The following is a 27,031-nucleotide window of genomic DNA, read 5'->3' as shown; positions in this document are numbered from 1 at the left end:
CTACCTGCACCCACACGATTCCACCACCATGTCCTCGTACTGTTTATAGACAACGTTGTTGCCCGCGTCGATGTACAGAATACTGATAGGGCTCAGCTTGGTGGGCACGCAGCAGCTCGGCGGAGTGGAGTTGGGGTCCATCGAGTTCATGAGGGTTTGGATGATGGCGTGGTTCGTGGGTTCCAGATGAGATCGGAGAGGGAAGTCGCACACCCCTTCGCAGTGGTACGCTTCGTAGTCCAGGGGTGCGATGATCCAGTCGTCCCAACCCAGCTCTTTGAAGTTCACGTGCAAAGGCTTCCTACTGCAGCGAGACTTGGACCTCTTCCCGTGTCTCTTCCCGTGACGATTGGCAAAGGCGGTCCTCCTCTTCCTCCGGCCTTTGAACAGCAGTCTGCCCCCCTCGTCCGAACCGTCCGAGGATTTCCTTTCCTGCTTCATCTCGCTGAAAAGGTTTTCTTTTTTCCGAGTTCGGGTAAAAACGACCAGAACCGCCCTTTCTTGGAGCGGCCGCCCGAACCGCCCAAGGCCCACCTGCCTCGGATCAATCTCAAACCTGCTTTTACATGATGTCACCTTAATTTCGAAGCAGAGTTGGGCGGGGTGCGGGAGTTTAAAGACCTCCCAAACGTCAAAAACTTCCCATGCTCGTTTGTTTGAGTGGTACATGTCAAGTCTCCTCGACTCCAGTAACTTGGGCGAGCTTCCCCGGGTGAAACACGAGTAGAGCTCAATGTCATACAGGCCTGGCGGCGTCATTCCCGAATCCTCAGCCGGTTTCCTCAGAATCCTCAGCTCGGCCCCGACCAGTTCCTCCTTGTCCGACAACGTAGCTACGTCGAATAGATAGTTCTGCTTTTTGAAATGCGGGTGTGAGGACTCGTCTGCAAGGAAAAGGAGAGATGGAGATATCAGACAGTTGTAAAAGCACTAAAGATTACGAGCTGGCAGGTGACAGGTGAGAGCAGATGAGGGCTGCGGAATAAAGTGTCGACGTTTCGGGCAGAGACCCTTCATCAGCGTCTCCCCTGCCTTTCCGGCCCTGAGGAAATCTCGGCCCGAAACGTTCACTTCCGTAGATGCCGCCTGGCTTGCTGAGAGTGTGCATCAGAAAGATGGTAACGACGCGGATTAGCTGCTTGGAAATCAAGAGAAAACCCTTTCTGCACATTATATAGGCGAGTTGGACAAGTAGATTCGGGAACTTTGCTTACATATATAATTAGAAGTTCCATTATTATATAATATACAATATACTTTGCATATAATATGACCATAAGACCTAAAAGCAGAATTAGGCCATTCAGCCCATCGAGTCTGCTCCACCATTCTATCATGGCTGATTTATTATCCCTCTCAACCCCGGTCTACTGCCTTCTCCCCGTAACATTTGACATCCTTGCTAACCAAGAACCTATCAAGCAACACACGCAAAATGCTGGAGGAACTCAGCATGCCAGGCAGCACCTATCGAAAAAAAAAGTCGACGTTTCGGGCCGAGGCGAAAGGCATTTTTCCATGGATGCTGCCTGGCCTGCTGAGTTCCTCCAGCATTTTGCGTGTGTTGCTTACACCTTTCTATATTCGATAGGTTTAAATGAGATTCCTCCCTCTCTCCCCATTCTTCTAAACCGCAGCGAGCACAGGCCCAAAACCACCAAACGCTCCTCACACGTTAACACTTTAATTTCCAGAACATTCTCGTGAATACATTGCATGTGGAGTATAATGAAAAGTTCTATTTATATAGGACGAATGCTAAATAAAATTACTGATATGTTATAGACAGAAGTTAAACCTCCTTCCAAGCCCATGAAATAAAATTCTCCGCACATGTTCACGACACGTGTCGGTGATAATGCGCGCTGTGGCAGCCCAGCGGTTAGCTCGCTACTGGCTGTTTGACGTACCTTGTCAGCTATTCTAAAGATTTATGCATGATGTATCCTCGTAGTAAACTCAGCAAAAATAGAGCGTGTTATTGAGACGGCTAATAACTTTGGCTCTCAGAGGAAAGAAAATCTGTTTAATGTCCAGCCATCCACACCACGGCCCCGCCTCTCCACTTGTTCTGAAAGAAGCCAGTGTTACCGCCGGAAAATCTGTCGCTCCCTCGTGTTAACTGTGATTATTGAAGAAATAGGCACCATTCGCTCCGTAGTCAACGCGTCAAACGTTTACGCACATCGAACAGTAGAGGCTCTTCGGCCCACGATGCCGTGCTGACCCGTTAAGATTAACCTAACCCTTCCCTCTCACATATCCCTCCATTCGTGTACCTATATAACTAAGAGTTCTTAATTGTTCCTAATGTGTCTGCCTCTACCACCACTGTTACACACACCCACCACTCTCTGCGTTAAAACTTGCCGCCAACGCTATGCTCCCTCGTATTAGCGCAAGGACGGGCAAAGGAAATCACCCAAAGGAACGAAGATACAAACCACTTGAGATTTAGGGTGTGTGAGGTGTCCAGGGAGAAGGGGCTGGTCGTGTCCACTCCGGGGCAGCTCACTCACCGTCGGTCCCCACCGGACACTCAGCCCTCACCTGTTGTTCCAAGCAGTTGTTTGCAAGTGACAGCGGCCGCCCCCGAGACAGGCAGGCTACACCAGGCGAGGGAGGGCAGCCGGCGGGCCTCATACCCCGGCGGGATACGGTCATGTCCGGTCGGTTCCGGCGGACCGGGCGGATGAGATCTACAGAGAGCGCCAACGACCAGGATCGTGGTTCTTCGTGGAGAGCGAAGGGCAGGACAAGGTACGGAAGAAGTCATGGCCATCCGCTGCAACCAAGGAAGACCCCGGTTGTTACGATTGCTCGCACCACTGGACCCGGACTTCCGAAATCGACAGAGTGGAATCGTCCTGTGCAACGGCTTTTCCACTTTAAAGCTCTCCCGCGCGGGTCGGGTCTCCTGTCATTGTCGGGCATGTTACTTACATGAACTCACACATTTTGGCGGCACAAATTTATCTTACTCGGGCACCTTTATTTATATTTAAAATGTTGTTACAACACGAATTGGCGCTGCGAGTATTAGACATTCCAATTCCAAAACACCTTCGATCGACTGAGAGGCATTAAGAGCACGAGGGCTTCACCAGAGCTGCACACACAAAATACTGGAAGAACTCAGCAGGTCAGACAGCATCAAAGGCGAGCAATAAACAGTCAATATTTTCGGGCCGAGACCCTTCATTTAGGTAGGACCGAGTCCTGACCTGCTGAGTTCCTCCAGCATTTTGTGTGTGTGTTGCTCTGGATTTCCAGCATCTGCAGAATCTCTTGTATTTATCACGAGAGGTGTCACAATTTCCAATTGAGCTATAGGATCAAATAAAACTGGAATTTAAATATAGTTTTGAGTTTATAGGAGATATTTAATGTTGCAATAGATAGACTTTCAGAATATCTGCCTTCACATTTAATAGATGACATGCTTTTTTGCCATACCTACCAAGATTTCTGCGTATTCAACTTCACCGAAATAATACCGCGTTCTTTAAGCAGGCGTCATTTACCCGTTGTTGTTCTTGTTTCAGAGTTTTCATTTTCCCCAGTCTGCTCTGAGGAGCATCTTCTTAAAGAAAATGCAGCGGTTTGGATGTCTGCCAGAAATGTATGATATCCTAATCTGGGCTGACCATTCAAATAATTATGTAACTAGCGCGCCTTTCTTTGCCTCGCACAAATTGCGTTTTGAATTACAGGTACTCATCGAATTTGTTGTGGTAACCGGAGCTAAAGCTTTAAATCAGAAAGTATAAGAGAAATGACCAATCAGGATCAGCGGCAGCAGTACATTGCAGTACAGAACAGTAAATTACAATAAGAAATAAGTATATTCAGAGAGAGAGGGAGAGCGCGCTAGGGTGCCTGAAATTTTTGCACAGTGCGTATTTGTCAACTATTAATTTTAGTAAGTATATGTAACAATTAAATTAAATAGGTAGTGAAAAAAGAGAGCAAACAAAAGAAAAAATAGCGAAGTGAGGTAGCGTTCATGGGTTTATTGTCCATTCAGAAACCTGCTGGCTATTCAGTCTCCTGTATCTCCTCCTTGATGGTAGCAATGAGAAGGCGGCACGTCCTGGGTGATGGATGCCGTTTTTGAGGCATCTGCTTTTGAAGGTGTCCTCATTGCTGGGGAGGCTAGCGCCCACGATGGATCCGGCTACGTTTACAACTTTCTGCAGCTTTTTTTTTTAGTTTCTGCAGGTAAATATATAGAAGCCAATGAGATGCGTGTGTCTGCAAACCTGTGTGATTCACATTTTACATTTGAAAGTAGAACACTAGCGCAACGAAACAGACCCTTCGGCCCAACTAGTCCATACCGAACTACTGACCTGCCTAGTCTAATCAGCCTGTACCCAGACCATAGCCCTCCATACACTTCCCATAAATGTACCTATCCAAACTTCTATTAAATGTTACGATCCAACCCGCATCCACCACTTGTGCAGGCAGCTCGCTCCCCACTCTCACCACCCTCCGGGTGAAGACGCTCCCCCACCAGGTTCCACCTTTCTCCCCTAACCCATGACCTCTAGCTGTAGCCTCACCCGACCCCCGTGGGGAAAGTCTGCCTGAGTCGGGTCAGTTCGCTCTGCTCGGGATATTCCAGTTAATCCGCATGGAACAATCCAGATATCGTTGCACAAGAGATTCTGCGGATGCTGGAAAACGAGGGTAACACACACAAGATGCTGGAAGAACTCAGCACGTCAGGCAGCATCTGTGGAAAGGAATAAAGAGTCGACGTTTCGGACCGACACCCTACATCGGGGTATTGTGTGCTCCACGGCCGCAGTGAGGCGCGCTGTTAACTCCAAGAAGAATGACAATGCCAACTACCATCCAAACCAAAAGATCAGTGTAAAGTCCCACCCCACCCAATTTCAACTTCTGCTAAAATCAAATCCTCTGTGATTAAAGAACCAAGCAGTATTTTTTTTTTTTTGGCTAGGCTTATTTAACAGTAGCGGGTGGAACAGGTCCTTCCGGCACAACGAACCGCGCCGTCCAGCACCCTGCCAATTTAACACTAGCCTAGTCTCAGGGAAATTTACAATGACCGGCAGGTTCTTGGACTGTAGGAGGAATCCGGAGCACCAGGGGAATCCCGCGTGATCACGGCGAGAACATACAGTCTCCTTGCAGGATATTTGGCTATCCAGGATGTGCGCTGGAAATGAAGATGATGTTTAGACCATGCGCCATTTGGCCCATCGAATGTGTTCTGCTATTCCATCACAGCTGACTTATTATCCCTCTCAACTCCATTCTCCTGCCTTCTCCCCATAACCTTTGACACCCTGACTGATCAAAAACCCATCAATCTCTGCCTTAAATATACCCAATGACTTGGCCTCCACAACTGTCTGTGGCAATGAATTCCACAGAGTCACCACACTCTGGCAATTCCTCCTCATCTCTGTTCCAAAGAGACACCCGGCTGTTCTGAGGCTGTGCCCTCTGGTCCTAGGCTCCACACCGTACTTGAATGCAAAGTAATACCCTAGATATTTATTCAATATAGATGCCACAGTTGTCTGGCTAATGCAACGTCTTGATCCACAGGCAGAAAAGCTTGCCAACGCCTCTACTTTCGGAGGAGGCTGAGGAGAGCTGAACTTCGCACATCCATACTCACGTCATTGTATAGATGCACAACAGAGAGCATCCTACCACGCTGCATGATTGCATGATATGGAAACTGCACTGCTGCAGACAGGAAGGCTTTACAACGAGTAGTCAAAACTGTCCAATGCATCATCAGCACTAGCCTACCCGCCGTCCAGGACACATATACAGAAAAGTGCTGGAAAAGGGCCAATAACTGACCCTGCTCGTGGACTGTTTGTCACCCTCCCGTTACGGAGGAGGCTACATGGCATACCCGCCAGGACCACAAGACATTTCCCCGCAATAAAGCTGTTCACCCATTAACCGACCCCACAAATCCCCAATCACCACTATTTTATCATTTCCGGTCAGAGTCACCTTGTTTCCCCCGGGATCAATAAAGTATGACTATGACTATCTACAGACACTCCTGTGCCGAGCGTCACATTATGGAGATACAATCAATCTATGTAAATAAGCTATCTTAATGTATTTATATTTATTCTTTATTTTATAATTATGTTCTTTATATCATTGTGTTTTTTTTGTGCTGCATCGAATCTGGAGTAACAATTATTTTGATCTCCTTTACACTTGTGTACTGGAAATGACAGTAATCAATCTTGAATCTTGAACCTTGGATAATTTTTTAGCGCAGTACGTGGTTGTGAGGTGTTACGACTTTATTTGCTGGAGCGTAGGAGATTTAGATGAGATTTAATAGAGGGATACGAAATAATGAGGGGTATAGACAGAGTAAATGCAAGCGGTTGGGTGAGACTAGAACTCGAGGTCATGGGTTAAGGGGAACATTAGGGGGGGAACTTCTTCACTGAGAGGGAGGTGAGCGTGCAGAATGAGCGGCAGCAACAAGTGGTGGATGTGGGTCCGCTTACGACGTTTGACAGAAGTTTGGACAGGTACATGGACCGGAGGGGTACGGGGGGGGGGGCGGGCTGCAGGTCGATGGGACGAGGCAGAATAATCGGCACCGACTAGATGGGCCCAAGGGCCTGTTTCTGTGCTGTCGTGTCCTATTCTACTATCGCGGATGTTTATTCGATGTTTATGGCGCAGTTCTTTGGCGAATACAATGTCTTGTTTCTGTGCTGTTGTGTCCTATTCCACTATCGCGGATGTTTATTCAATGTAGATGGCGCAGTTCTTTGGCGAATACAATGTCTTGTTTCGCAGCTGGCAGCTGGATTTACTTGGAGCAGAGACGTCTCTAATAAAATGTGTAGAACTGAAGGAATTATTATTGATAGCGCACTTGTGTGTTATACTGGGGAATTGCCTGAGAGACTGCTTTCCAGAAAGGAATCAGCCTATACCCACACAGGCCGAATGCTGCCAATTTTAGCAGATTTGAAACAGATGACCGATTCTCGCTCTTGTCTCTAATGTATACACTTTGATTGGGAATGCATTTTAATAATCTGCTCGCTCACGAGTTGATCCGCGCCTGAGCGTCGGTCGTGTTATTTTTACAACACTGACTTTATTTTTAAACGAAACGATGAACTCAAAATGCTGGAGACACTCAACAGGTCAGGCAGCGTCCACGGAAATGAATAAACTTCGATCTTTCAGGACCTGAAGAAGGCGTCATGATGAAGGATATCAGCCCGAAGCATCGCCAATTTATTCCTGTTCATAGATGCCGCCTGACCTGAGCTCCTCCAGCATTGTGAGTGTGTTGCTCTGGACTTCCAAAATCTGCAGAATCTGCTGTGCTTATTTTTTTTACAAACTATCTTTAGGGGAGATCTGACAGAGGTTACCTGGATTAGAATGGTATGTACTATAATGAGAGGTTGGAGAAACTTGGGACGTTTTCTGTAGAACGATAGAGACTGAGGGGAGATCTGATAGAGATTTATAACATTATGAGAGGCATAGATAGAGGAGACAGACGGGGTTGAAATGGTTAATACCAGAAGGCATGCATTGAGGGTGAGAGGCGGTAATTTCAAAGGAGATGTGAGGGGCAAGTTTTTCACACAGAGTGGTGGGTGCCTGGAATGCACTGCCTGGGGTGGTAGTAGAGGCAGATACATTGGGGACTTTTAAGAGGCGTTTAGATAGGTTCATGACTATGAAGGAAATGGAAGGATATGGACATTGTGTAGGCAGAAGGGATTCGTTTAGTTGGCAATTTGATTGCTAATTTAATTGTTTTGGCAAGCAAGAGAAAATCTGCAGATGCTGGAAATAGTATTTCAGGATGTGTATTGTATACATTCCTCTGACATTAAATGTACCTTTGAAACCTTTGAATCCAGAGCAACACACACACAAAATGCGGGAGGAGCTGAGCAGCCTGGGCAGCATCTACGGGGAGGAGTAAACTGTCGACGTTTCGGGTAGAGACCCTTCTTCAGGACCGGAAAGGAGGGGGAGAAGTCAGAGTGAGAATGAAGGAGCAGGGGAGGAAGGTGTATAAGCTGAAGGGTACGTGAATCCGGGAGAGGGGCAGGGGTGAAATAAAAAGCTGCGAAGTTGATTTTTGAGAGAGAACAAAGGGGGAGTCTGATAGGAGAAGATAGAAGGCCATGGAAGAAAGGGAAGGAGGGGTAGTACCACGGGGAGGTGATGGGCAGGTCAGGAGATAAGGTGAAAGAAGGAAACGGGAATGCGGAATGGTGAAGGAGAAGGGGGGCAATTACTGGAAGTTAGAGAAGTCAATGTTCATGCCATCAGGTTGAAGTCTACCCAGACGGAATATAAGGTGTTGCTCCCCGGACAGGGCCCTCAACTGCCCGTTGCCTGGGCCGTGACTGGCCAGGCCCAGCAGGAGATCCTCCTCCGGGCTCATACCCCGCCGTAGTGGGTGACCCCATACGAGGAGAGCGGGGCTGAAATGCAACCAGAACAAGAGCAGCCCCCTCAAATATTCAAGCAGGGGTTGCAACCTCACACTCCACCCCGCCACAAAAAGAACATGTGGATGGCGTGTCAGTGAACCGGCCTAACCATTGTGAAATTGCGTTTCAAAGACTGGCGCAAAAGGAGTTTTTTCTTTCATCACGCTCCAGTTCCGTACTTTGTCAACATGATTTAAACTGAGTGCTCACTTCAAATGCAACAAACGCTTACGTAGAAGGCAAATGCGATGTTAGCATTCCTTTCGAGAGGACCAGAATATAAACTCAAGGACATATACTGAGGCTACATAAGCCATTGGTCAGACTACACCTGGAGTATTGTGAGAGTTTTGGGTTCCTTATCTGAAAAGAAAAATGCGCTGGCATTGAAGAGGGCCCAGGGAAGGTTCAAGAGAACGATCCCTGGAAAGAAAGGGTTAACATAGGAGGAGCGTTTGATGGCACTGGGTCTGTACTTGCTGGAATTTAAAGGAATGAGTGGGAGCTCATTGAAACCTATCGAATATTGAAAGACCGAGACAGAGTGAGGGGAGTCTAGGACCACAGGAAACATCCTCAGAGTGGAGGGATGTCCATTTAGATCGGAGATAAGGATGAATTTGTTTAGCCAGAGGGTGGTGAATCTGTGGAAGTAATTGCCACAGACGGCTGTGGAAACCAAGTCATTAGGTATATTTAAAGCGGAGCTTGCTAAGACCGTAATATATGGTCTCAAACCCTTCCATTTCTCCTACCAAAGTGCATGAGTTTAAATGATAGGTTCCTGATTAGTCAGGGCATCAAAGGTAACGGCGAGACGGCAGGAGAATGGGGTTGAGCGGGATAATGAATTAGCCATGATGGAATAACGGAGCGAATGGTTTTATGGCCGTCTTCCCAAATGCAACAAAATTATACATGTCATTTACAAAGTATCTGTGGCGAGGAGGGCAAATGGTTCTATTCCCGGGTGTTGGATCTCGTGGGGTCAATTTGCGCCCGTCTGATTTCCCTCTTCGCCGCTCTCCCTCTCCCTGAAGGGCTTCCCGTTCCATGGACAGGCTGCGCCGCGTGATGTGTGCGGCCAGCCCGTCAAGGTGCATCAATTAGCTGAAGAAGATAGTCCAGCTCTGCAAGTCCGGTTCATTCCGTCCCTGCAGCATATCGGTAACGGAAATGAAACAAAGAAGAGAATAGAGTCTTGGCAGTCATCATTATCATTATGTGCCGTGTCGAATGACGTGGGCGATCATGGTCTCAGGACCATGCCTGCACTTGGCAATTTTTTTCCTACAGAAGTGGTTTGCCATTGCCTTCATCTGGGCAGTGTCTTTACAAGACAGGTGACACCAGCCATTATCAATATTCTTCAGAGATTGCCTGCCTGGCGTCGGTGGTCGCATAACCAGGATTTGTGATCTGCACCGGATGCTCATAAGACCATCCACCGCCTGCTCCCGTGACCACGTGACCCTGATCAGGGGGCTAAACAGGTGCTACACCTTGTCCAACGGTGACCTGCAGGCTAGCGGAGGGAAGGCGTGACTAACACCTCCTTTGGTAGGGACGTGTCTCCACCTGGGCACCCGCTTGGCAGATATACACATGTCGATATTCGCACTGGTCGGGCATAGTTTTGTACGCTAAAGACATAAATTCGAAATGAAGAATAATTCCTATATTAGGTGAGGCTTCACCAGTGCTTTATAATTTACCAACAATACATCTTTGCTTTTATACTCTAGTCCTCTTGAAATGAATGCTAACATTGCATTTGTCTTGCTCACCACAGACTCAGTCTGCAAATGAACCTTTAATGAATCCTGCACAGGGGCTCCCAAATCGCTTTGCAACTCAGTGTTTTTTTTTGTATTTTCTCTCCACTTAGAAAATAGTCGACCTTTTCATTTCTTCTACCAGAGTGCTTGACCGTGTACTTCCCGACTCTGCATTCCATCTGCCATTTCCATGCTCATTCTCCTAATCTAAGTCTTCTCTACTTTCTCAAAACTACCTACCCCTCCACCTATCTTCATATCGTCTGCAACCGTCGCAACAAAGCCATCAATTCCATCATCCAAATCATTGATAGATAACGTAAAAAGATTCGATCCCAACACAGACTCCTGTGGAACACCACTAGTCACTGATAGCCAAACAGAAAAGGCTCCCTTTATTTCCACTCTTTGCCTCCTGCCATCAGACACTGCTTTACCCATGCTAGAATCTTCCCTGTAATACCATGGGCTCGTAGCTTGTGAAGTAGCCTCATGAGTGGCACCTTTTCAAAGGCCTTCTGAAAATCCAAGTACACAACATCAACCGATTCTCCTGCTTGTTATTTCTTCAAAGAATTCCAACAGACTTGTCAGGCAAGATACTCCCTTGAGGAAACAATGCTGAATCCGGCGTGTTTTATCCTGTGCCTCCACATATCCCGAAACCACATAACCTAAAAATCGACTCCAACATCTTCCCAACCACTGAGGTCAAACTAACTGGCCTATAGTTTCCTTTCTTCTGCCTCTCTCCCTTCTTGAAGAGTGGAGTCACATTTGCAATTCTCCAGTCCTCCAGAGCCATTCCGGAATCTTTCGCGCTCCCTCCCTCTCAGCTACACAGTGATGTTTATCTTCTCATGAGATTCGGGAAGTTTAGTTGGTCGTTGGTAAATACATGGAAACAAACAAGAGTATTTACGCAGAATAAACCAAGTAGGCGGGTTAGAATCAGATTCAGGGTTTAAAGTTCCAAGTTCAAAGTAAGTTTACCATTGAAATACGTATACATTTTCTTGCGGGCATTCACAGTAAGTGCAAGGAAACACAATGAAAGACTGCACACAAACAAAAGTGCACAAACAACCAATGTGCAAAAGACAACAAACTAATAACACAAAAAAGAAAAAAAATCAAAGTAATAATAAATAAATAATAAATATCGAGATTATGAATTGTAGAGTCCTTGAAAGCGACTCAATTCAGTGCTGAAGTGAATGAATTTTTATTCACACTGGTTCATGAGTCTTATTGGTTGAGGAGTAATAACTGTTCATGAACTTGGCGGTGTGAGTCCAGAGGCTCCTCTACCTCCTTCCTGATGGCAGCAGCGAGAAGACAGCATGTCCTGGCGAGCGGGAATCCCCAGTAACAGACGCTGCTTTCCTGCGACCTAAAGGAAAGACATACGGCGAACTTCCCTGAACTCACGGAAAATCTGGCGAATACAATCAAGATGTGCATGCAGATCTAAGCGCGATGATGAATCCTGATCACTGATTCGATGCAGCTAAATTCGGTTCGGTGAGCCGTTTGTCGCCCGCACCTTTAATGCCCACGCCGGTATTAAAGTTCAGCAAACCAGTGATAGACAGCGCGCTTCATGAAGTGATCTGAGGATCGTAACTCCTTGTTAGCAAAAGAGCACTGTGCAGATCAACAAATGATCATGAAAGCTATCACCGCTTACTCAAGATTCATGATTGTTTAATGTCATTTCCAGTACACACGTGTAAAGGAGATATGGGTAGAGCTGCGTAACACTAAGGGGCAGAAAACACTGGTGGGAGTTGTGTACAGGCCACCTAACAGTAGTAGTGAGGTCGGAGATGGTATTAAACAGGAAATTAGAAATGTGTGCAATAAAGGAACAGCAGTTATAATGGGTGACTTCAATCTACATGTAGATTGGGTGAACCAAATTGGTAAAGGTGCTGAGGAAGAGGATTTCTTGGAATGTATGCGGGATGGTTTTTTGAACCAACATGTCGAGGAACCGACTAGAGAGCAGGCTATTCTGGACTGGGTTTTGAGCAATGAGGAAGGGTTAATTAGCAATCTTGTCGTGAGAGGCCCCTTGGGTAAGAGTGACCATAATATGGTGGAATTCTTCATTAAGATGGAGAGTGACATAGTTAATTCAGAAACAAAGGTTCTGAACTTAAAGAGGGGTAACTTTCAAGGTATGAGACGTGAATTAGCTAAGATAGACTGGCAAATGACACTTAAAGGATTGACGGTGGATATGCAATGGCAAGCATTCAAAGGTTGCATGGATGAACTACAACAATTGTTCATCCCAGTTTGGCAAAAGAATAAATCAAGGAAGGTAGTGCACCCGTGGCTGATAAGAGAAATTAGGGATAGTATCAATTCCAAAGAAGAAGCATACAAATTAGCCAGAGAAAGTGGCTCACCTGAGGACGACGAGAAATTCAGAGTTCAGCAGAGGAGGACAAAGGGCTTAATTAGGAAGGGAAAAAAAGATTACGAGAGAAAACTGGCAGGGAACACAAAAACTGACTGTAAAAGCTTTTATAGATATGTAAAAAGGAAAAGACTGGTAAAGACAAATGTAGGTCCCCTACAGACAGAAACAGGTGAATTGATTATGGGGAGCAAGGACATGGCAGACCAATTGAATAATTACTTTGGTTCTGTCTTCATTAAGGACGACATAAATAATCTTCCAGAAATAGTAAGGGACAGAGGGTCCAGTGAGATGGAGGAACTGAGCGAAATACATGTTAGTAGGGAAGTGGTGTAGGGTAAATTGAAGGGATTGAAGGCAGATAAGTCCCCAGGGCCAGATGGTCTGCATCCTAGAGTGCTTAAGGAAGTAGCCCAAGAAATAGTGGATGCATTAGTGATAATTTTTCAAAACTCGTTAGATTCAGGACTAGTTCCTGAGGATTGGAGGGTGGCTAATGTAACCCCACTTTTTAAAAAAGGAGGGAGAGAGAAACCGGGGAATTATAGACCGGTTAGCCTAACGTCGGTGGTGGGGAAACTGCTGGAGTCAGTTATCAAGGATGTGATAACAGCACATTTGGAAAGCGGTGAAATCATCGGACAAAGTCAGCATGGATTTGTGAAAGGAAAATCATGTCTGACGAATCTCATAGAATTTTTTGAGGATGTAACTAATAGAGTGGATAGGGGAGAACCAGTGGATGTGGTATATTTGGATTTTCAAAAGGCTTTTGACAAAGTCCCATGCAATAGATTAGTGTGCAAACTTAAAGCACACGGTATTGGGGGTAGAGTATTGATGTGGATGGAGAATTGGTTAGCAGACAGGAAGCAGAGAGTGGGAATAAACCGGACCTTTTCAGAATGGCAGGCGGTGACTAGTGGGGTACCGCAAGGCTCAGTGCTGGGACCCCAGTTGTTTACAATATATATTAATGACTTGGATGAGGGAATTAAGTGCAGCATCTCCAAGTTTGCGGATGACACAAAGCTGGGCAGCAGTGTTAGCTATGAGGAGGATGCTAAGAGGATGCAGAGTGACTTGGATAGGTTGGGTGAGTGGGCAAATTCATGGCAGATGCAATTTAATGTGGATAAATGTGAAGTTATCCACTTTGGTGGCAAAAATGGGAAAACAGGTTATTATCTGAATGGTGGCCGATTAGGAAAAGGGGAGGTGCAACGAGACCTGGGTGTTATTGTACACCAGTCATTGAAAGTGGGCATGCAGGTACAGCAGGCGGTGAAAAAGGCGAATGGTATGCTGGCATTTATAGCGAGAGGATTTGAGTACAGGAGCAGGGAGGTACTACTGCAGTTGTACAAGGCCTTGGTGAGACCACACCTGGAATATTGTGTGCAGTTTTGGTCCCCTAATCTGAGGAAAGACATCCTTGCCATAGAGGGAGTACAGAGAAGGTTCACCAGATTGATTCCTGGGATGGCAGGACTTTCATATGAAGAAAGAATGGATGAACTGGGCTTGTACTCGTTGGAATTTAGAAGATTGAGGGGGAATCTGATTGAAACGTATAAAATCCTAAAGGGATTGGACAGGCTAGATGCAGGAAGATTGTTCCCGATGTTGGGGAAGTCCAGAACAAGGGGTCACAGTTTGAGGATAAAAGGGAAGCCTTTTAGGACCGAGATTAGGAAAAACTTCTTCACACAGACAGTGGTGAATCTGTGGAATTCTCTGCCACAGGAAACAGTTGAGGCCAGTTCATTGGCTATATTTAAGAAGGAGTTAGATATGGCCCTTGTGGCTACGGGGATCAGGGGGTATGGAGGGAAGGCTGGGGCGGGGTTCTGAGTTGGATGATCAGCCATGATAATAATAAATGGCGGTGCAGGCTCGAAGGGCCGAATGGCCTACTCCTGCACCTATTTTCTATGTTTCTATGTTTCTATGAAATAACTGTTACTCCGGATCCGATGTAGCCCCAAAAAGAAACTCAACAATATACGGAACACAACTATAATAATAAGAGCACGATAAATATAAATACATAAGATATCTACTGTATATACACAGACTGATTGTCTGTCCATAAAGTGACGCTATGCACAGGAGTGCCTGTACATTAGGTGCCTGACAGGAAATAATAAAGTACTGGTGGGGGTTCCCTCAATATGTTTTAGGTACATTGGACTTTAATGAAGCACTCTGTGTATAGACGTTCAAATTAAACGTATTACCAAAGTCCCTGCGTGCTATCGTATACAACGCCAAGCAACACCCGCAGAATGCTGGAGGAATCAGCAGGCCCTGCTGAAGGGTCTCGGTCCGAAACGTCAGCTGTACTCTTTTCCCTAGATGTTTCCTGGCCTGCTGAGAAATAGTTCATCAAAATTGCTGGTGAACGCAGCAGGCCAGGCAGCATCTCTAGGAAGAGCTACGGTCGACGCTTCAGGCCGAGACCCTTCGTCAGGACTAATTGAACTTTCAAATCTCTTACTAACTCTTCCTTCAGTTAGTCCTGACGAAGGGTCTCGGCCTGAAACGTCGACTGTGCCTCTTCCTGGAGGTGCTGCCTGGCCTGCTGCGTTCACCAGCAACTTTTATGTGCGTTGCTCGAATTTCCCGCATCTGCAGAATTCCTGTTGTTTGAGAAATAGCTCTCTTGTTTGTGATTGAATATACAACCCCAATATTCATCTCCTTGCAGGCATTCACAGGAAAATAAAGGAATACAATAGAACCGATGAACGCCTATACACAAACAAAACTGACAAAAAAAAACACAATGTGCAAAGGAAGACATATCGTGCAAATATTTATTTTTAAAGCAAATGAATAATACTGAGAACATGAGTTGCAGATTCGTTGAAAATGAGTCTGTAGATGGCGAATCAGTCCAGTGTGCACAGAGGTATTCAATAGAGTGTACAACAATGGGCTTCATAGTTCAGAAATGATGATAATCTTCCTGGCGAGGTTTGAGAGAAATTTGACGAGACAAATACCTGAAACCACTAGACAAATCCCTTCTCTCTGCTGTCATCGGGAGGAAGGGACAGGAGCCGCAGAACCCACACTGCCAGGTTCAGGGACAGTTACTACCCCTCACCCATCAGAATCCTCTACCAGAGGGTTTAACTTCACTCAAATTCACTCACCTCGACGCTGAACTGTTCCCACAACCTATGGACTCACTTTCAAGGACTCTGCATCTCACGTTCTCAACATTTGTTGTTTATTTACTATTATTATTTGTATTTGTTCAGCTCAAGCTTGTAAAACCTGAGGTATGGACATAGCCAAGCATGCTCATTTCTTAATAGCTAGGAACTTTCAGACTATTCTAATGGTAGGGTGTCTTTCTGAAGATTTACATAGATATTGCTGTGTAGGGCTAATTGTTTAATGCTGTTGTGTGGTGACTTTGGGATGACGCCAGTTGTCGATATTACTATCGGGATAATGTACACCTTGTTCATGTTCCAAATTCTTTCAATTTCCTCTTTTAATTCAGCGTATTTCTGGTGTCTTTCACTTATTTTCTGTAAGTTTTGTGTGTTTGGAATGGCTCTATCTTTTAAATAAGTTGTCCTTGCTTGTTTATCCTGTATTATTATATCCGGACTGTGATTATGGATTGTCCTATCTGTAATAACGGATCGGGAAGAATATAATGCGTAGGAATCTGACTCTAATACTGCATCATAAATACAAGCTATGGTATTTTTATGAGTTTGTATTTTAAAACAAAATTTTGATGAATGATGTTGTCGCTTGATTGTGCCTGTAAAAGTAATCAGATTGAGTTAATACGTTGGATTGCTTCTGGTTTCTCTTGGCATCTTCTGCACAAATCGTCTTGAATTTGTTGGTCTTTGATTATGTATTTTTGACTTTTTTTTCTGTGCGTTAACCACGTGGTCCTGTATTGCCACAAGGAATCCTCTGTTTCTTGGAAGAGGTCTCCAACTCTGAGCCAAGCTTTCTTGTCGATATCCAGTCTGCTGAATCGTGGGGATGTCTTCCATGCAGGCTCATGCTCTTCCATTGGCTAACTTTTATTTCTTCATATTTAATATAATTAATTTTCTTTCTTTTTGTATTTGTTAACTTTTACACATTGGTTGTTTGCCCATCCTGTTGGGTGGCGGTCTTTCATTGATTCTATAGTGTTTCTTCTATTTACTATGAATGCCCTCAAAAAATGAATCTCAGGGTTGTACATGCTGACAATAATGTACTTTGATAATAAATTTACTTTGAACTTTTGAAACGGGCGGGCTGTCTGATGAGGGAAGTTCGGGCAGGTAAGGCTTGCATCTGTTGACTGTCTCGGTTGGAACAGAAAAGATGCCGACAGGTCTTGGCCGATGGTTGTTGAGAGCAAGTGTCCCCTGATAGGAGAGTCTAGAGTTAGAGTCACTGCATAAAAGTAAGGAAGCCCATATTTAAGACATGGATGAGTTTTTACCCCGTAGCAGTGAGTTTTTGAAAGTTCTTGCCCCTTTTCAGTGGGCAGTGGAAACGGATTTTAAATATTTTTAAGACAAAGGTCGGAAGATTATTGATATTAAGAGCTGATATTTTCTGCCCAGGTTATGATCAGATTAGCTATAAACTGCGGTACATGTTTGAGGAACTGAATACATTTGTAAACTCAGCCAGCTCCGTTTGGACACTAGCCTCATCGCCATTAAGGACATCTTCAAAGCGCATAGCATCAAAATGGCGGCATCAGTCATTACGGACCCCATCAGCCAGAACATATCTTCACTTCTTCTCATTGCTGCCATTAGGAAGCCTGAAGACACGTAATTAATGTTTCAGAAACAGCTTTTCCCTTCCACCATTAGATTTCTGAATAGACATTGAACCCATGAGCACTACGCTATTATATTTTTTGCACCAGTTTACAAAAGTCTCAGGCATATATAGAGCTAGACTGCCTAAGAATTTTTGCAGAGTACTGTAGTAATTTTATGTGTTGCACTCTACTGCTACCACAGGGGAAAACAAAAACAAATTTCATGACATATGTGAGTGATGATAAACCTGATTCTGATATGGGTCTCTTTTGTGTACTAGGAGAGGGAAGGAGGCAGGGAGAGGGGAATCATGGTTGGGAAAAGGGGAAGGGAGCGGGGAGGGAGCGGGAAGCACCAGAGAGACATTCTGTAATGATCAATAAACCAACTGTTGAAACCAATTTACATTGCCTGGTTTCTCAGGGCTGGGTGTGCCTGCACCCACGCCACCCACCCCTCCCACCCCCACCACCGCTCCCGGCGCTCCATCTGTCCAACAGCTCCCGCGGCGCTCCACCCCCGCCATTACCCCGCCAGATTTACAAACTCACTCTCCGCTCCGCGTTGACAAATATATATATATGCGCAAGACTTCTGCACTCTACAGTATACATATTGATTATCGCAATTTATGTTTTACTATTCTGTACCGCTGGCACAAAACAGCAAATCTCACCACATATGACAGTAAAATTAAACCTGATTAGTATTCTGGTGGCTTTCTAATCCTCCTGAGCCATGTTATGACAGAATTCATCGTTAAAACAAAAGCAACGCACTCAGCTCGCCTGTTCCTGTCTGTAATCCGAGCATAAACTTCTAATAAGACTAGAGCCTGGTTACTCCTGGCTATTTCATCAGACCTGGCTTGTCGTGTGGAAAATACCAATTTAAAATTCCAAGTGAATCTACTGAGACACCAACGTGCCGCGCTGGCCGCACAGAACGGATCTTTGTGGAGCTGATTTGCGACCGTTTTATTGAATCTGAGGACAACGTCTACTTTCGATTTACGTTGGTTGGTTCTCTGAGAACACGCTGTTTTTCGCTGTAGCTAAAGCAAAGTTCTCATACCAAATTAGAATAAATGTATTTTCAAAGTACAAATATGTCACTATATACAACCCAGAGATTCATTTACTTGCGGGCATTCACGGTGAACACAAGGGACACTGAAAACCGCCGACAACAAAGACGAACAAACAGCAAAAACTGTGCAAAAAGAAACAGCAATTTGTGCAAATACAAACAGGAGAACATCAAGTTAATAAAAACAATATAAAAGCAATAAATATCGAGAACATGAGATGAAGAGTCCTTGAAAGTGAGCCCATAGGCTGTGGGAGCCGTTCAGTGATGCCCTTTTCTCATTGCTACCATCAGGGAGGAGGTACAGGAGCCTGAAGACACACACTCAATGATTCCGGAACAGCTTCTTCCCCTCCGCTATCAGATTTCTGAATGGACAATGAACCCATGAACACCACCTCACCACTTTTCCTTTTTTCTCTCTCGTTTTGCACTACTTAATTAATTTAACTTATATTATGTATTGCATTGTAAAACAAAAAAAATTCCCGACATATGACAGTGATAATAAACCTGATTCTGATGGGGCGAGTAAAGTTATCCCCTCTGGCTCAAGCAGCGACGGAAAAATGGTGGCAAAAAAAACCTTGTTCTATTAGTTGTGAGAATAACATATGATGCAGGCGATTCACTTGGGAAAACGCGATCGGAGTCACGAAGGTGAGGGATATTTACCTTAAACCCGGTCTTTACAGCCGATTAAAAGTAATTAACGTTACAATTTTTTATTCCAAACTATTATAATAAAACAAATGGCACTGATTGTCAAAGCAAATGCAAGATTGAAAGGAACGCGACCTCAAAAATTCAGCTATTAATATTTCGTTTTACACAATATCAGCGGCGGTTCCCAGGCCATAAACACAATGTGTAAGATATTTGTACGCGACCGTTTAGGCCCTTTCTTACCACAGGTTCGAGTTTCCTTTTGGTCGGAGAAGGTGCCCTTCTAACTATCTCGCTGATCGTTATGATATCCCCTCTTCCTTTCCATTCTCTCAACACGGTGTAATATTAAACTTAGATTGGAACCGTCTGTTATAGCAGCCACTTGAAGCGTCTGTTCTGCATTAGTGTTGTTTTATATATGTCTCAAACAAATCGAATACAAGGTCACCGAATAATTAACAGTTTCCAATTCTCTCTTCATCCATTAAAATACTTTCCTGCTTATATTTCATTTCCCCTGTGTCTTAGAGTTTTAAAGACATAGTTTTTTTCGCGTTCAGTTATATGGTATCCAACGTAACTGGTTAAATAGAAAAGCGCTATGTCTTGGAGTTTTTAAAGACATAGCTTTCCTTTCGCGTTCAGTTGAAGATCGCTTAATGTCATTTCCAGTACACAAGTGTAAAGGAGATGTTTCCAAAATAATTGTTACTCCGGATCCGGTGCAAGACAAAAAGATAAAGAACGGAATAATTTAAAAAAAACACGACACACAAGTAGCTCCTACACGTAGATTGATTGTATGTCCGTAAAGTGACGCTAGTTCTATGGAATCCAGCGTAGTTGGTTAGATAGATAAACTCTGCGTCTTAGGGTCCTAAACGCGCAGATTTTGCTTTTGCGTACAGTTATATGGAATTCAGCGTAGAGCTGAATAGATACAAAATCTCTGCGTGTTGGGGTTTTTAAAGATACCGGTTATTTTTGCGCGCAGATTTATGGAATCCATTGTAACCGGATTCCAATGTAGAAGAAGAGTTCGTTCTTAAGGTTAAAACAAACGTATTAAAATGTATTCCAGCAGTCCCCGACTTGCGTTAAATTTTGCATTACTATGTTCAAAGTAAATTTATTATCACAGTATAGATACGTCGCCATGTACAACCCTGAGATTCTTTTTCTTGCGGGCTTTCGCAATAAATAGAAAGAAATACAATAGAGTCAATATGAAAGATCAGACGCAACAAAGACCGACAACCAATGTGCCTGCAATTGAAAACCCGGGCGGATAAAATTAACTTAAATTGCTTGAACGATTATTTTCCCCCCAAACAAGCAGACAGTGCCCCAGAATTAAAGTTGTTCTTTCTGATTGGTGACGGAATGGAAGATTTAATACTCTATGTGTCACAGACATGTAACACGCGGGGATCCTGTGTAGCCATCACGAGGGGTACCACGCGCACTGAGTAAATCACCGCTTGATTTAAAAGTACTTTTTCTTTCAGCTTTAGACTCCGCTAGTAAATCCGGCGTATTTTCCTTCCCCTAATTGTGCTGCTTTACCCTGCCCGGTGTGGTGCTGTGGGTCCCCGGGCCAACGCTCTCCCTCCCATCTGCGATTTAATGAGTTGCTTCATGCACCAAAACTAATGTTGCTGCATTCGACTCGTTCTTGTCTGACCTTGCGACCGTAACGGACGATGAAATTCGCAGACGCCCCACCCCCTTGCGCTTTAATCTATCAATGGACGTTGTTAAAAGTGGGATTAATGGCAGGAGTTAGCGTCGGAGCGATTAGGTACTGCGAAGAAAGTCCGTTTTTGATCCGGCTGGTACGGAGGATCGGAGAAAGCTGCAGAAAGTTGTAAACTCAGTCAGCTCCATCATGGGCACCAGACTCCCCAGCATCGAGGACATCTTCAAAAGGTGATGCCTCAAACAGTCAGCATCCATTATTAGAGACCCCCATCTCCCAGGACATGCCCTCTTCTCACTGCCATCAGGGAGGAGGTACAGGAGCCTGAAGACACACACTCAACAACTCAGGAACAGCTTCTTCCCCTCTGCCATCAGAATTCTGAACAGACAATGTACCCATGAACACCACCTCGCTATTTTCCCTTTTGCTTTGCACTACTTATTTAATTTATTTTTAATATATTCTCATTGTAATTTAGAGTTTTTTACTATTTTGTATTGCGACGTACTGCTGCCACAAAACAACAAATTTCACGGCATAGGCCGGTGATATTAAACCTCATTCGGGTTGTTTTAAACTGATGCGGGGCGAGAGAGTCTGCTCAGTTCCAGGGAGCGGCGGAATTCGCATCCAGCAATTAATAGCTCGCAAAGTAGCGATCGCGGAGGGTGGTAACTAGTAAACTGAATAAGCATCTCCGAGGAGCGGAAGTCTGTTGAGTTTTCGGGATTTGCTATTGGCTGGGCCAGTTCATTACGGGAGTACAGACAATATTTGATATATTGTGACATGAACACGCAATTAGATCATTGAGTTCAAATACTCAAATCACTGTCTTTCTGCTAAACGACCCTCAGTAGGTCCTGCGCGGGGTCACTGCGGTGACACATTAAATCACATCAGTGTGGACACAAAAAGCACAAGCCCCAGCCCAGAATTGCGCTAGCAAGTGAACCCGGTCAGTGACAACACCAGCGGGTACTTTCTGCCGGCTTCGCCGATACATTAAACATATGGCGCTACAGGAATTTACTTCGCATGAATTTAACATTGTAAACCTGATTACGGGGTAAAATTACTTAAAAGCGGCCGTATCTGAGCTAATCGGTTTATAGCAAATGCCAGATATCCCGATGTTGTCAAAATTACTCCCCCAGCGCTCTGCAGCCACGGCCGTTCATTAAATCACCTCCGATTAACGATTTTTGTCGTTCAGAGAATAAAACCATAAGACATTAGAGCCATTCAGCCCATCAGATCTGCTCTACTATTCCATCATGGCTAATTTATTATCCCTCTCAACTCCATTCTCTAGCCTTCTCCCTATAACTTTTGACACACGGACTAATCAAGAATCTATCAAACTCTGCCTTAAATATAAAGACCTGGCCTCCACAGCTGCCTGTGGCAATGAATTCCAGATTCGCCACCCTCTGGCTGAAGAAATTCTGTTTTAAAGGGACATCCTCTGTTCTGAGGCTGTGCCCTGTGGTCCTTGACTCTCCCATCCTCTCCACGTCCACTCTATCGAAGTCTTTCAATACTCGATAGCTTTCAGTGAAATCCCCCCTCACACCCTCACCTCATTCTCCTAAAAGGCAAAGACCCTTCGGCCCACAATGTTGTGCTGAACCAATTGAATTATCAATCAAAATGCCAACTAAACTGATCACTTGTACCCATACGATGTCTTGTCCTTCCATTCTCTTCACAGCTCTCAGGAATGAATTTTAAAAATAACCAGAAATGGCTAGCACGGGAGGGCACAGTTTTAAGATGCTTGGAAGTAGGTACAGAGGAGATGTCAGTGGTAAGTGTTTTACGCACAGTGTTGAGTGCGTGGAATGGGCTGCCGGTGGCGGTGGTGGAGGCGGATACGATAAGGTCTTTTAAGAGACTCCTGGATGGCTACATGGAGCTTAGAAAAATAGAGGGCTATGGGTAAAGCCTAGGTAGTTCTAAGGTAGGGACATGTTCGGCACAGTTTTGTGGGCCGAAAGGCCTGTATTGTGATGTATGTTTTCCATGTTTCTCTGTTCCACGCGAGGAAGTAAAGCAGATTTCAACCTGCAGCTTTTAACCAATAATTTAGCATTAATGCGGCAACCGCCATTAGGAATCCCCATCACCCATTTAATTTAATTGCTATATATATCTTGCTGTAATATGTACTGTATATACAAAACGTATATAACATATATGTATTATTGCAATTTATAGTAATTTATTATTATTATGTATTGCAATGCTTTGCTACCGCAAAACAACAAATTTCACGACAAATCCCAGTGACATAAAACCCAATTCTGATTCTGATTCTGATAGTGGCTTCTTTTCCGTCTTTAAGTGCCGATGACGGCCAGGCTTCTTGGCCCAATAACAACTCAATATTTGGGTGTCATTCAATAACACCTTCTTGGCTCAATAACAAGTCAATGTTTGGGTGTCATTCGCCTGTGTCCACGTGCTTTGTTTTGTTTTAAATTACTGATGTTTAGTTTGCTGATCAATTTACCGATCTTCCGGAAACTTCTGTCGCTTTTGGCGCTTCTCTTACTCGCACAGCGACTTTATTTTAATAAAAACTCTCAAGGCGGCTCAAAACAGTCGTTTCGGGCAAATGGGGCTCGTTAACCGGGATTTGCAGCTCCTCTAGGAGAAGGAAAACTCTGATCTGAAAACTCTGCTGCCTTGCGGCTACACCCACTCATGGGGGAGGCTTCGGGGGCAAATCCGGAGCTGGAATCCCTAAGTCAGTCCTCCGTTGAGTTCAACGCGACGCCGCTGGTGTCAAACTGTATAGGTCTCTGCCGTTCCTTTGAATTAATTCATCAGCGTGCAGAGGGAGTCTGCTACATGAGCTACAGCTTGCTCTGCACATCGTACTGCACTGGCTTACAGCTAGGACGTAACACTAAGATACATTGTAATCCATAAACGTTACAAAGTTGCTTCAAACTTTCGCTACACGCTCAAGTAGATCAACACGTTTCAAACGGCATGTTACCCCGAAATGCTGAATGCTACTCTTCTTTATTTTGTCTTCCTGTGAGGTACGACTGCACATACACTTCTCCGGTTAACACCCCACCCCCACACACACACACAAACACACACAAACACACACACACACACACACACACACACACACGATCATAATTGAAGCTACAGGAGAAACCAAGTCGACAGTCTGAGGGGTTGCATGTTTACATCCATCAAAGCGAGGATAGGGAGATAAAATTCCTTGGAAGTAAATGAAGGGAATTCACATCACCGCCGTTCAGCGACCGATCATCCGGCTGATTTGAATTAAATTGGGAGGTTATCCGTGTCGCTCTAGAACCAGGCCGGCTGTTGTTCTATTTTACGGATAACAGACCTGACGACAGTCCAAGACCAAGTGCCTATTGCAGGGTGATCAGTCGCAACGAACCGGCAATTCGGCCTCAAGGCACCTTTTGATGAAATTAGGAAGAGAATAAACACGGGCTTTTGCCTGCACCATACACAGGGATCAGGTTTGTGAAATATCGAGTAACACACACAGAATGCTGCGGCAACTCAGCGCACCTCTATGAAGAGCAATGTTGTGGGCCGAGGCCCTTCGTCAGAACTGAAAAAGTGCGACCTGAAATCCATTGAAAGTTTCAGGAGACTAGGAATGTCACCAAAGACTCGCAAACGTCTACAGACGGGCCGTGGAGACCATTCTGGCGGTCTGGTACGGAGGGGCCACTGCAGAGGATCAGAAAAAGCTGCAGGAGGTTTAATCTCAGCCAGCCTCCCCGTAATCGAGGACACTGTCAAAAGGTGAAAGGACCCCCATCACCCAGGGCACCCCCTCTTCTCATTGCTACCCTCAGGGAGGAGGTACAGGAACCGGAAGACATACACTCAACGATTCAGGAATAGCTTCTTTCTTTCCACATCTGATTTCTAAATGAACAATCAATTCATGAACACTGCCTCACTATATTTTTAATGGTTTTACTCTTTTTACACTACATTATATATATATATATATATATATATATATATATATATATATATATATCTTATTATAATATATAGTTAATTTTTATTATGTACTACTGCCGCAAAAATACTGTATCTTACGACTTATGCCAGTGATCAAAACGTGATTCTGATTTGCAAACAAGAGAAAATCTGCAGATGCTGGAAATCCGAGCAACACACACAAATGCTGGAGGAGCTCAGCAGACCAAACAGCATCTATGGAAAAGAGTACAGTTGACGTTTCGGGCCGAGACCCTTCGACAGGACTGGAGAAAAAAAAAAGATTTGCATCATCCCTTGCGTTCGTGATACATTGGGAAATGTGTCGTTATCTGTGAGCCGATTGCAAACTATCTCAGAGTGACAGTTTCCAACGGTTACATCCAATGATCAGTTTAGCAATATCGACACCGTGCACTTTAAATAACGTGAATCTCGTACCTGTGGAATCCTTCAAGGGCGGAGGAATATTAATATCCTTCATTGCTCCTTTCAACCCCTTTCTTTTGAGCAAGATCAATCCGCAGTTTCATTCTGTGCCGAACGCCGTTTTAACGAAAGCAGAGATCACGCTGAACTCTCGGGATCCCCATAACATAAATACTTAAAACGCACTAACGTGATGCCTGTCTTTGCCAAACTTTGTAGAAGGTAACTGGACAGACTACACCGGCTCCCACGCACGGGTGACACAGACAATGCTACTTCACTGATAACGTAGTTCTGAGTCCGGCTGAAAACCTGCGTTGGGCTCTGCTTGTTTAAGATGACTTTAAAATATATCTTAAATCTATCTGGAAATTCATGTTACAAGTGATCCCATGTGAGATTCAATCAAAAACAGCATTACGCCGATGTTGTCGTAGAAAGATGCTAAACCTTGCAAGGCGCCCTATTGTGTCTGAAGCGACAACGCCGATAGCTCCGTATTAGTATAGAACAGTAACAGGCCCTTCGGCCCACAATGTTGTGCTGAACCAATTATATTAGTAATCAAATGGCCAACTAAACTAATCTCTTCTCTCAACACGATGTCCTATTTCCCTTACATTCAAGCGCCTACCTAAATGTCTCTTAAAGCCCCGTCCCTAATGTCTCTGCCTCTACCACCACCCCGGACAGCACAATCCAGGCACCCACTACTCTGTGTAAAAAAAGACTTGCCTCTCACATCTCCTTTCAAATTACCCCCTCTCGCCTTCAATGCATGCCGTCTGGTATTAGACATTTCAACCTTGGTAAAAAGGTACTGTCTGTCTACTCGTATGCCTCTCAGTCTGTGCCTCTCATAATCTTACAAACGTCAATCAGATCTCCCCTCGGTCCCCACCGCTCCAGAGATTACAAAACCAAGCCTCTTCTGATAGCACATCTCAGATCTCTTAAAACTTAAACCTCCTCTCACCTTAAGTGCATGCTGTCTGCTATTAGACATTCCAAACCTAATATTATCTTATTGTACTAATATCTTGTCTTATTTCTATTTAACTTTTCAAAACTACAATCCTCTGTCCGCCCCACAAACGGTGATCTTTCCTGAGATCAGCAAATATGCTACAACCCCGTCTGCACAAAGTGGCCCGGACTGCAGCCGGCAGTAACGGCGGGCTCCGAACATCCGATGGGTCGGAAGGGAACTCGGGGTCCGACTCGCAGCGGTAGCGTTACTAGGAACGGATTTTCGCTCGGGACCAACCTTCTGCTTGGTCCACGAAACTTGAGATCGTGTTGGCAGACTTTGTAGCGCGGAAGATACTGGCGTTTAGTCCAAGTTTCTCGGCTGCAGAGTAAGTCCTGTACATTGTCATCATGAAGTGGTGGGGAGTCACTCCGCCGGTCCGCCGGTGGCCGCTCCCTTGGACCGGCAACGAGCGCACGGTACCATCCGCTCGGAGCGCCGCGCCGCCGAACGCTGTCCTGGAGGAGGAGGCGGCGCCCGGAGCAGCGGGGGACAGAGCTGCCGGCTCCACGCACTGTAAACCCCACCAGCAGCAGGTGACCGAGCACAGGAGAAGGGCAGCGGCTCGGAGCGGCTCCAT

At 45.0% G+C, this 27,031-nt stretch overlaps 1 protein-coding gene across 1 annotated transcript; it reads right to left on the bottom strand.

The window, feature by feature from the left end:
* gdf6a (growth differentiation factor 6a) lies at positions 1-27,031 on the bottom strand. The gene is made up of 2 exons (XM_072274184.1): positions 26,689-27,031; positions 1-884 (listed from the first exon to the last, which is right to left on the bottom strand). Exons 1-2 carry the CDS (start codon positions 27,029-27,031, stop codon positions 1-3), a joined length of 1,227 nt encoding a protein of 408 aa, XP_072130285.1.

Source organism: Mobula birostris, chromosome 1 (genome assembly GCF_030028105.1).
Source record: "Mobula birostris isolate sMobBir1 chromosome 1, sMobBir1.hap1, whole genome shotgun sequence".
Classification (NCBI taxonomy): Eukaryota; Metazoa; Chordata; class Chondrichthyes; order Myliobatiformes; family Myliobatidae; genus Mobula; species Mobula birostris.
The sequence above is the reverse complement of the archived record's forward strand: the minus strand, read 5'-3'. Positions and strand labels throughout refer to the sequence as shown.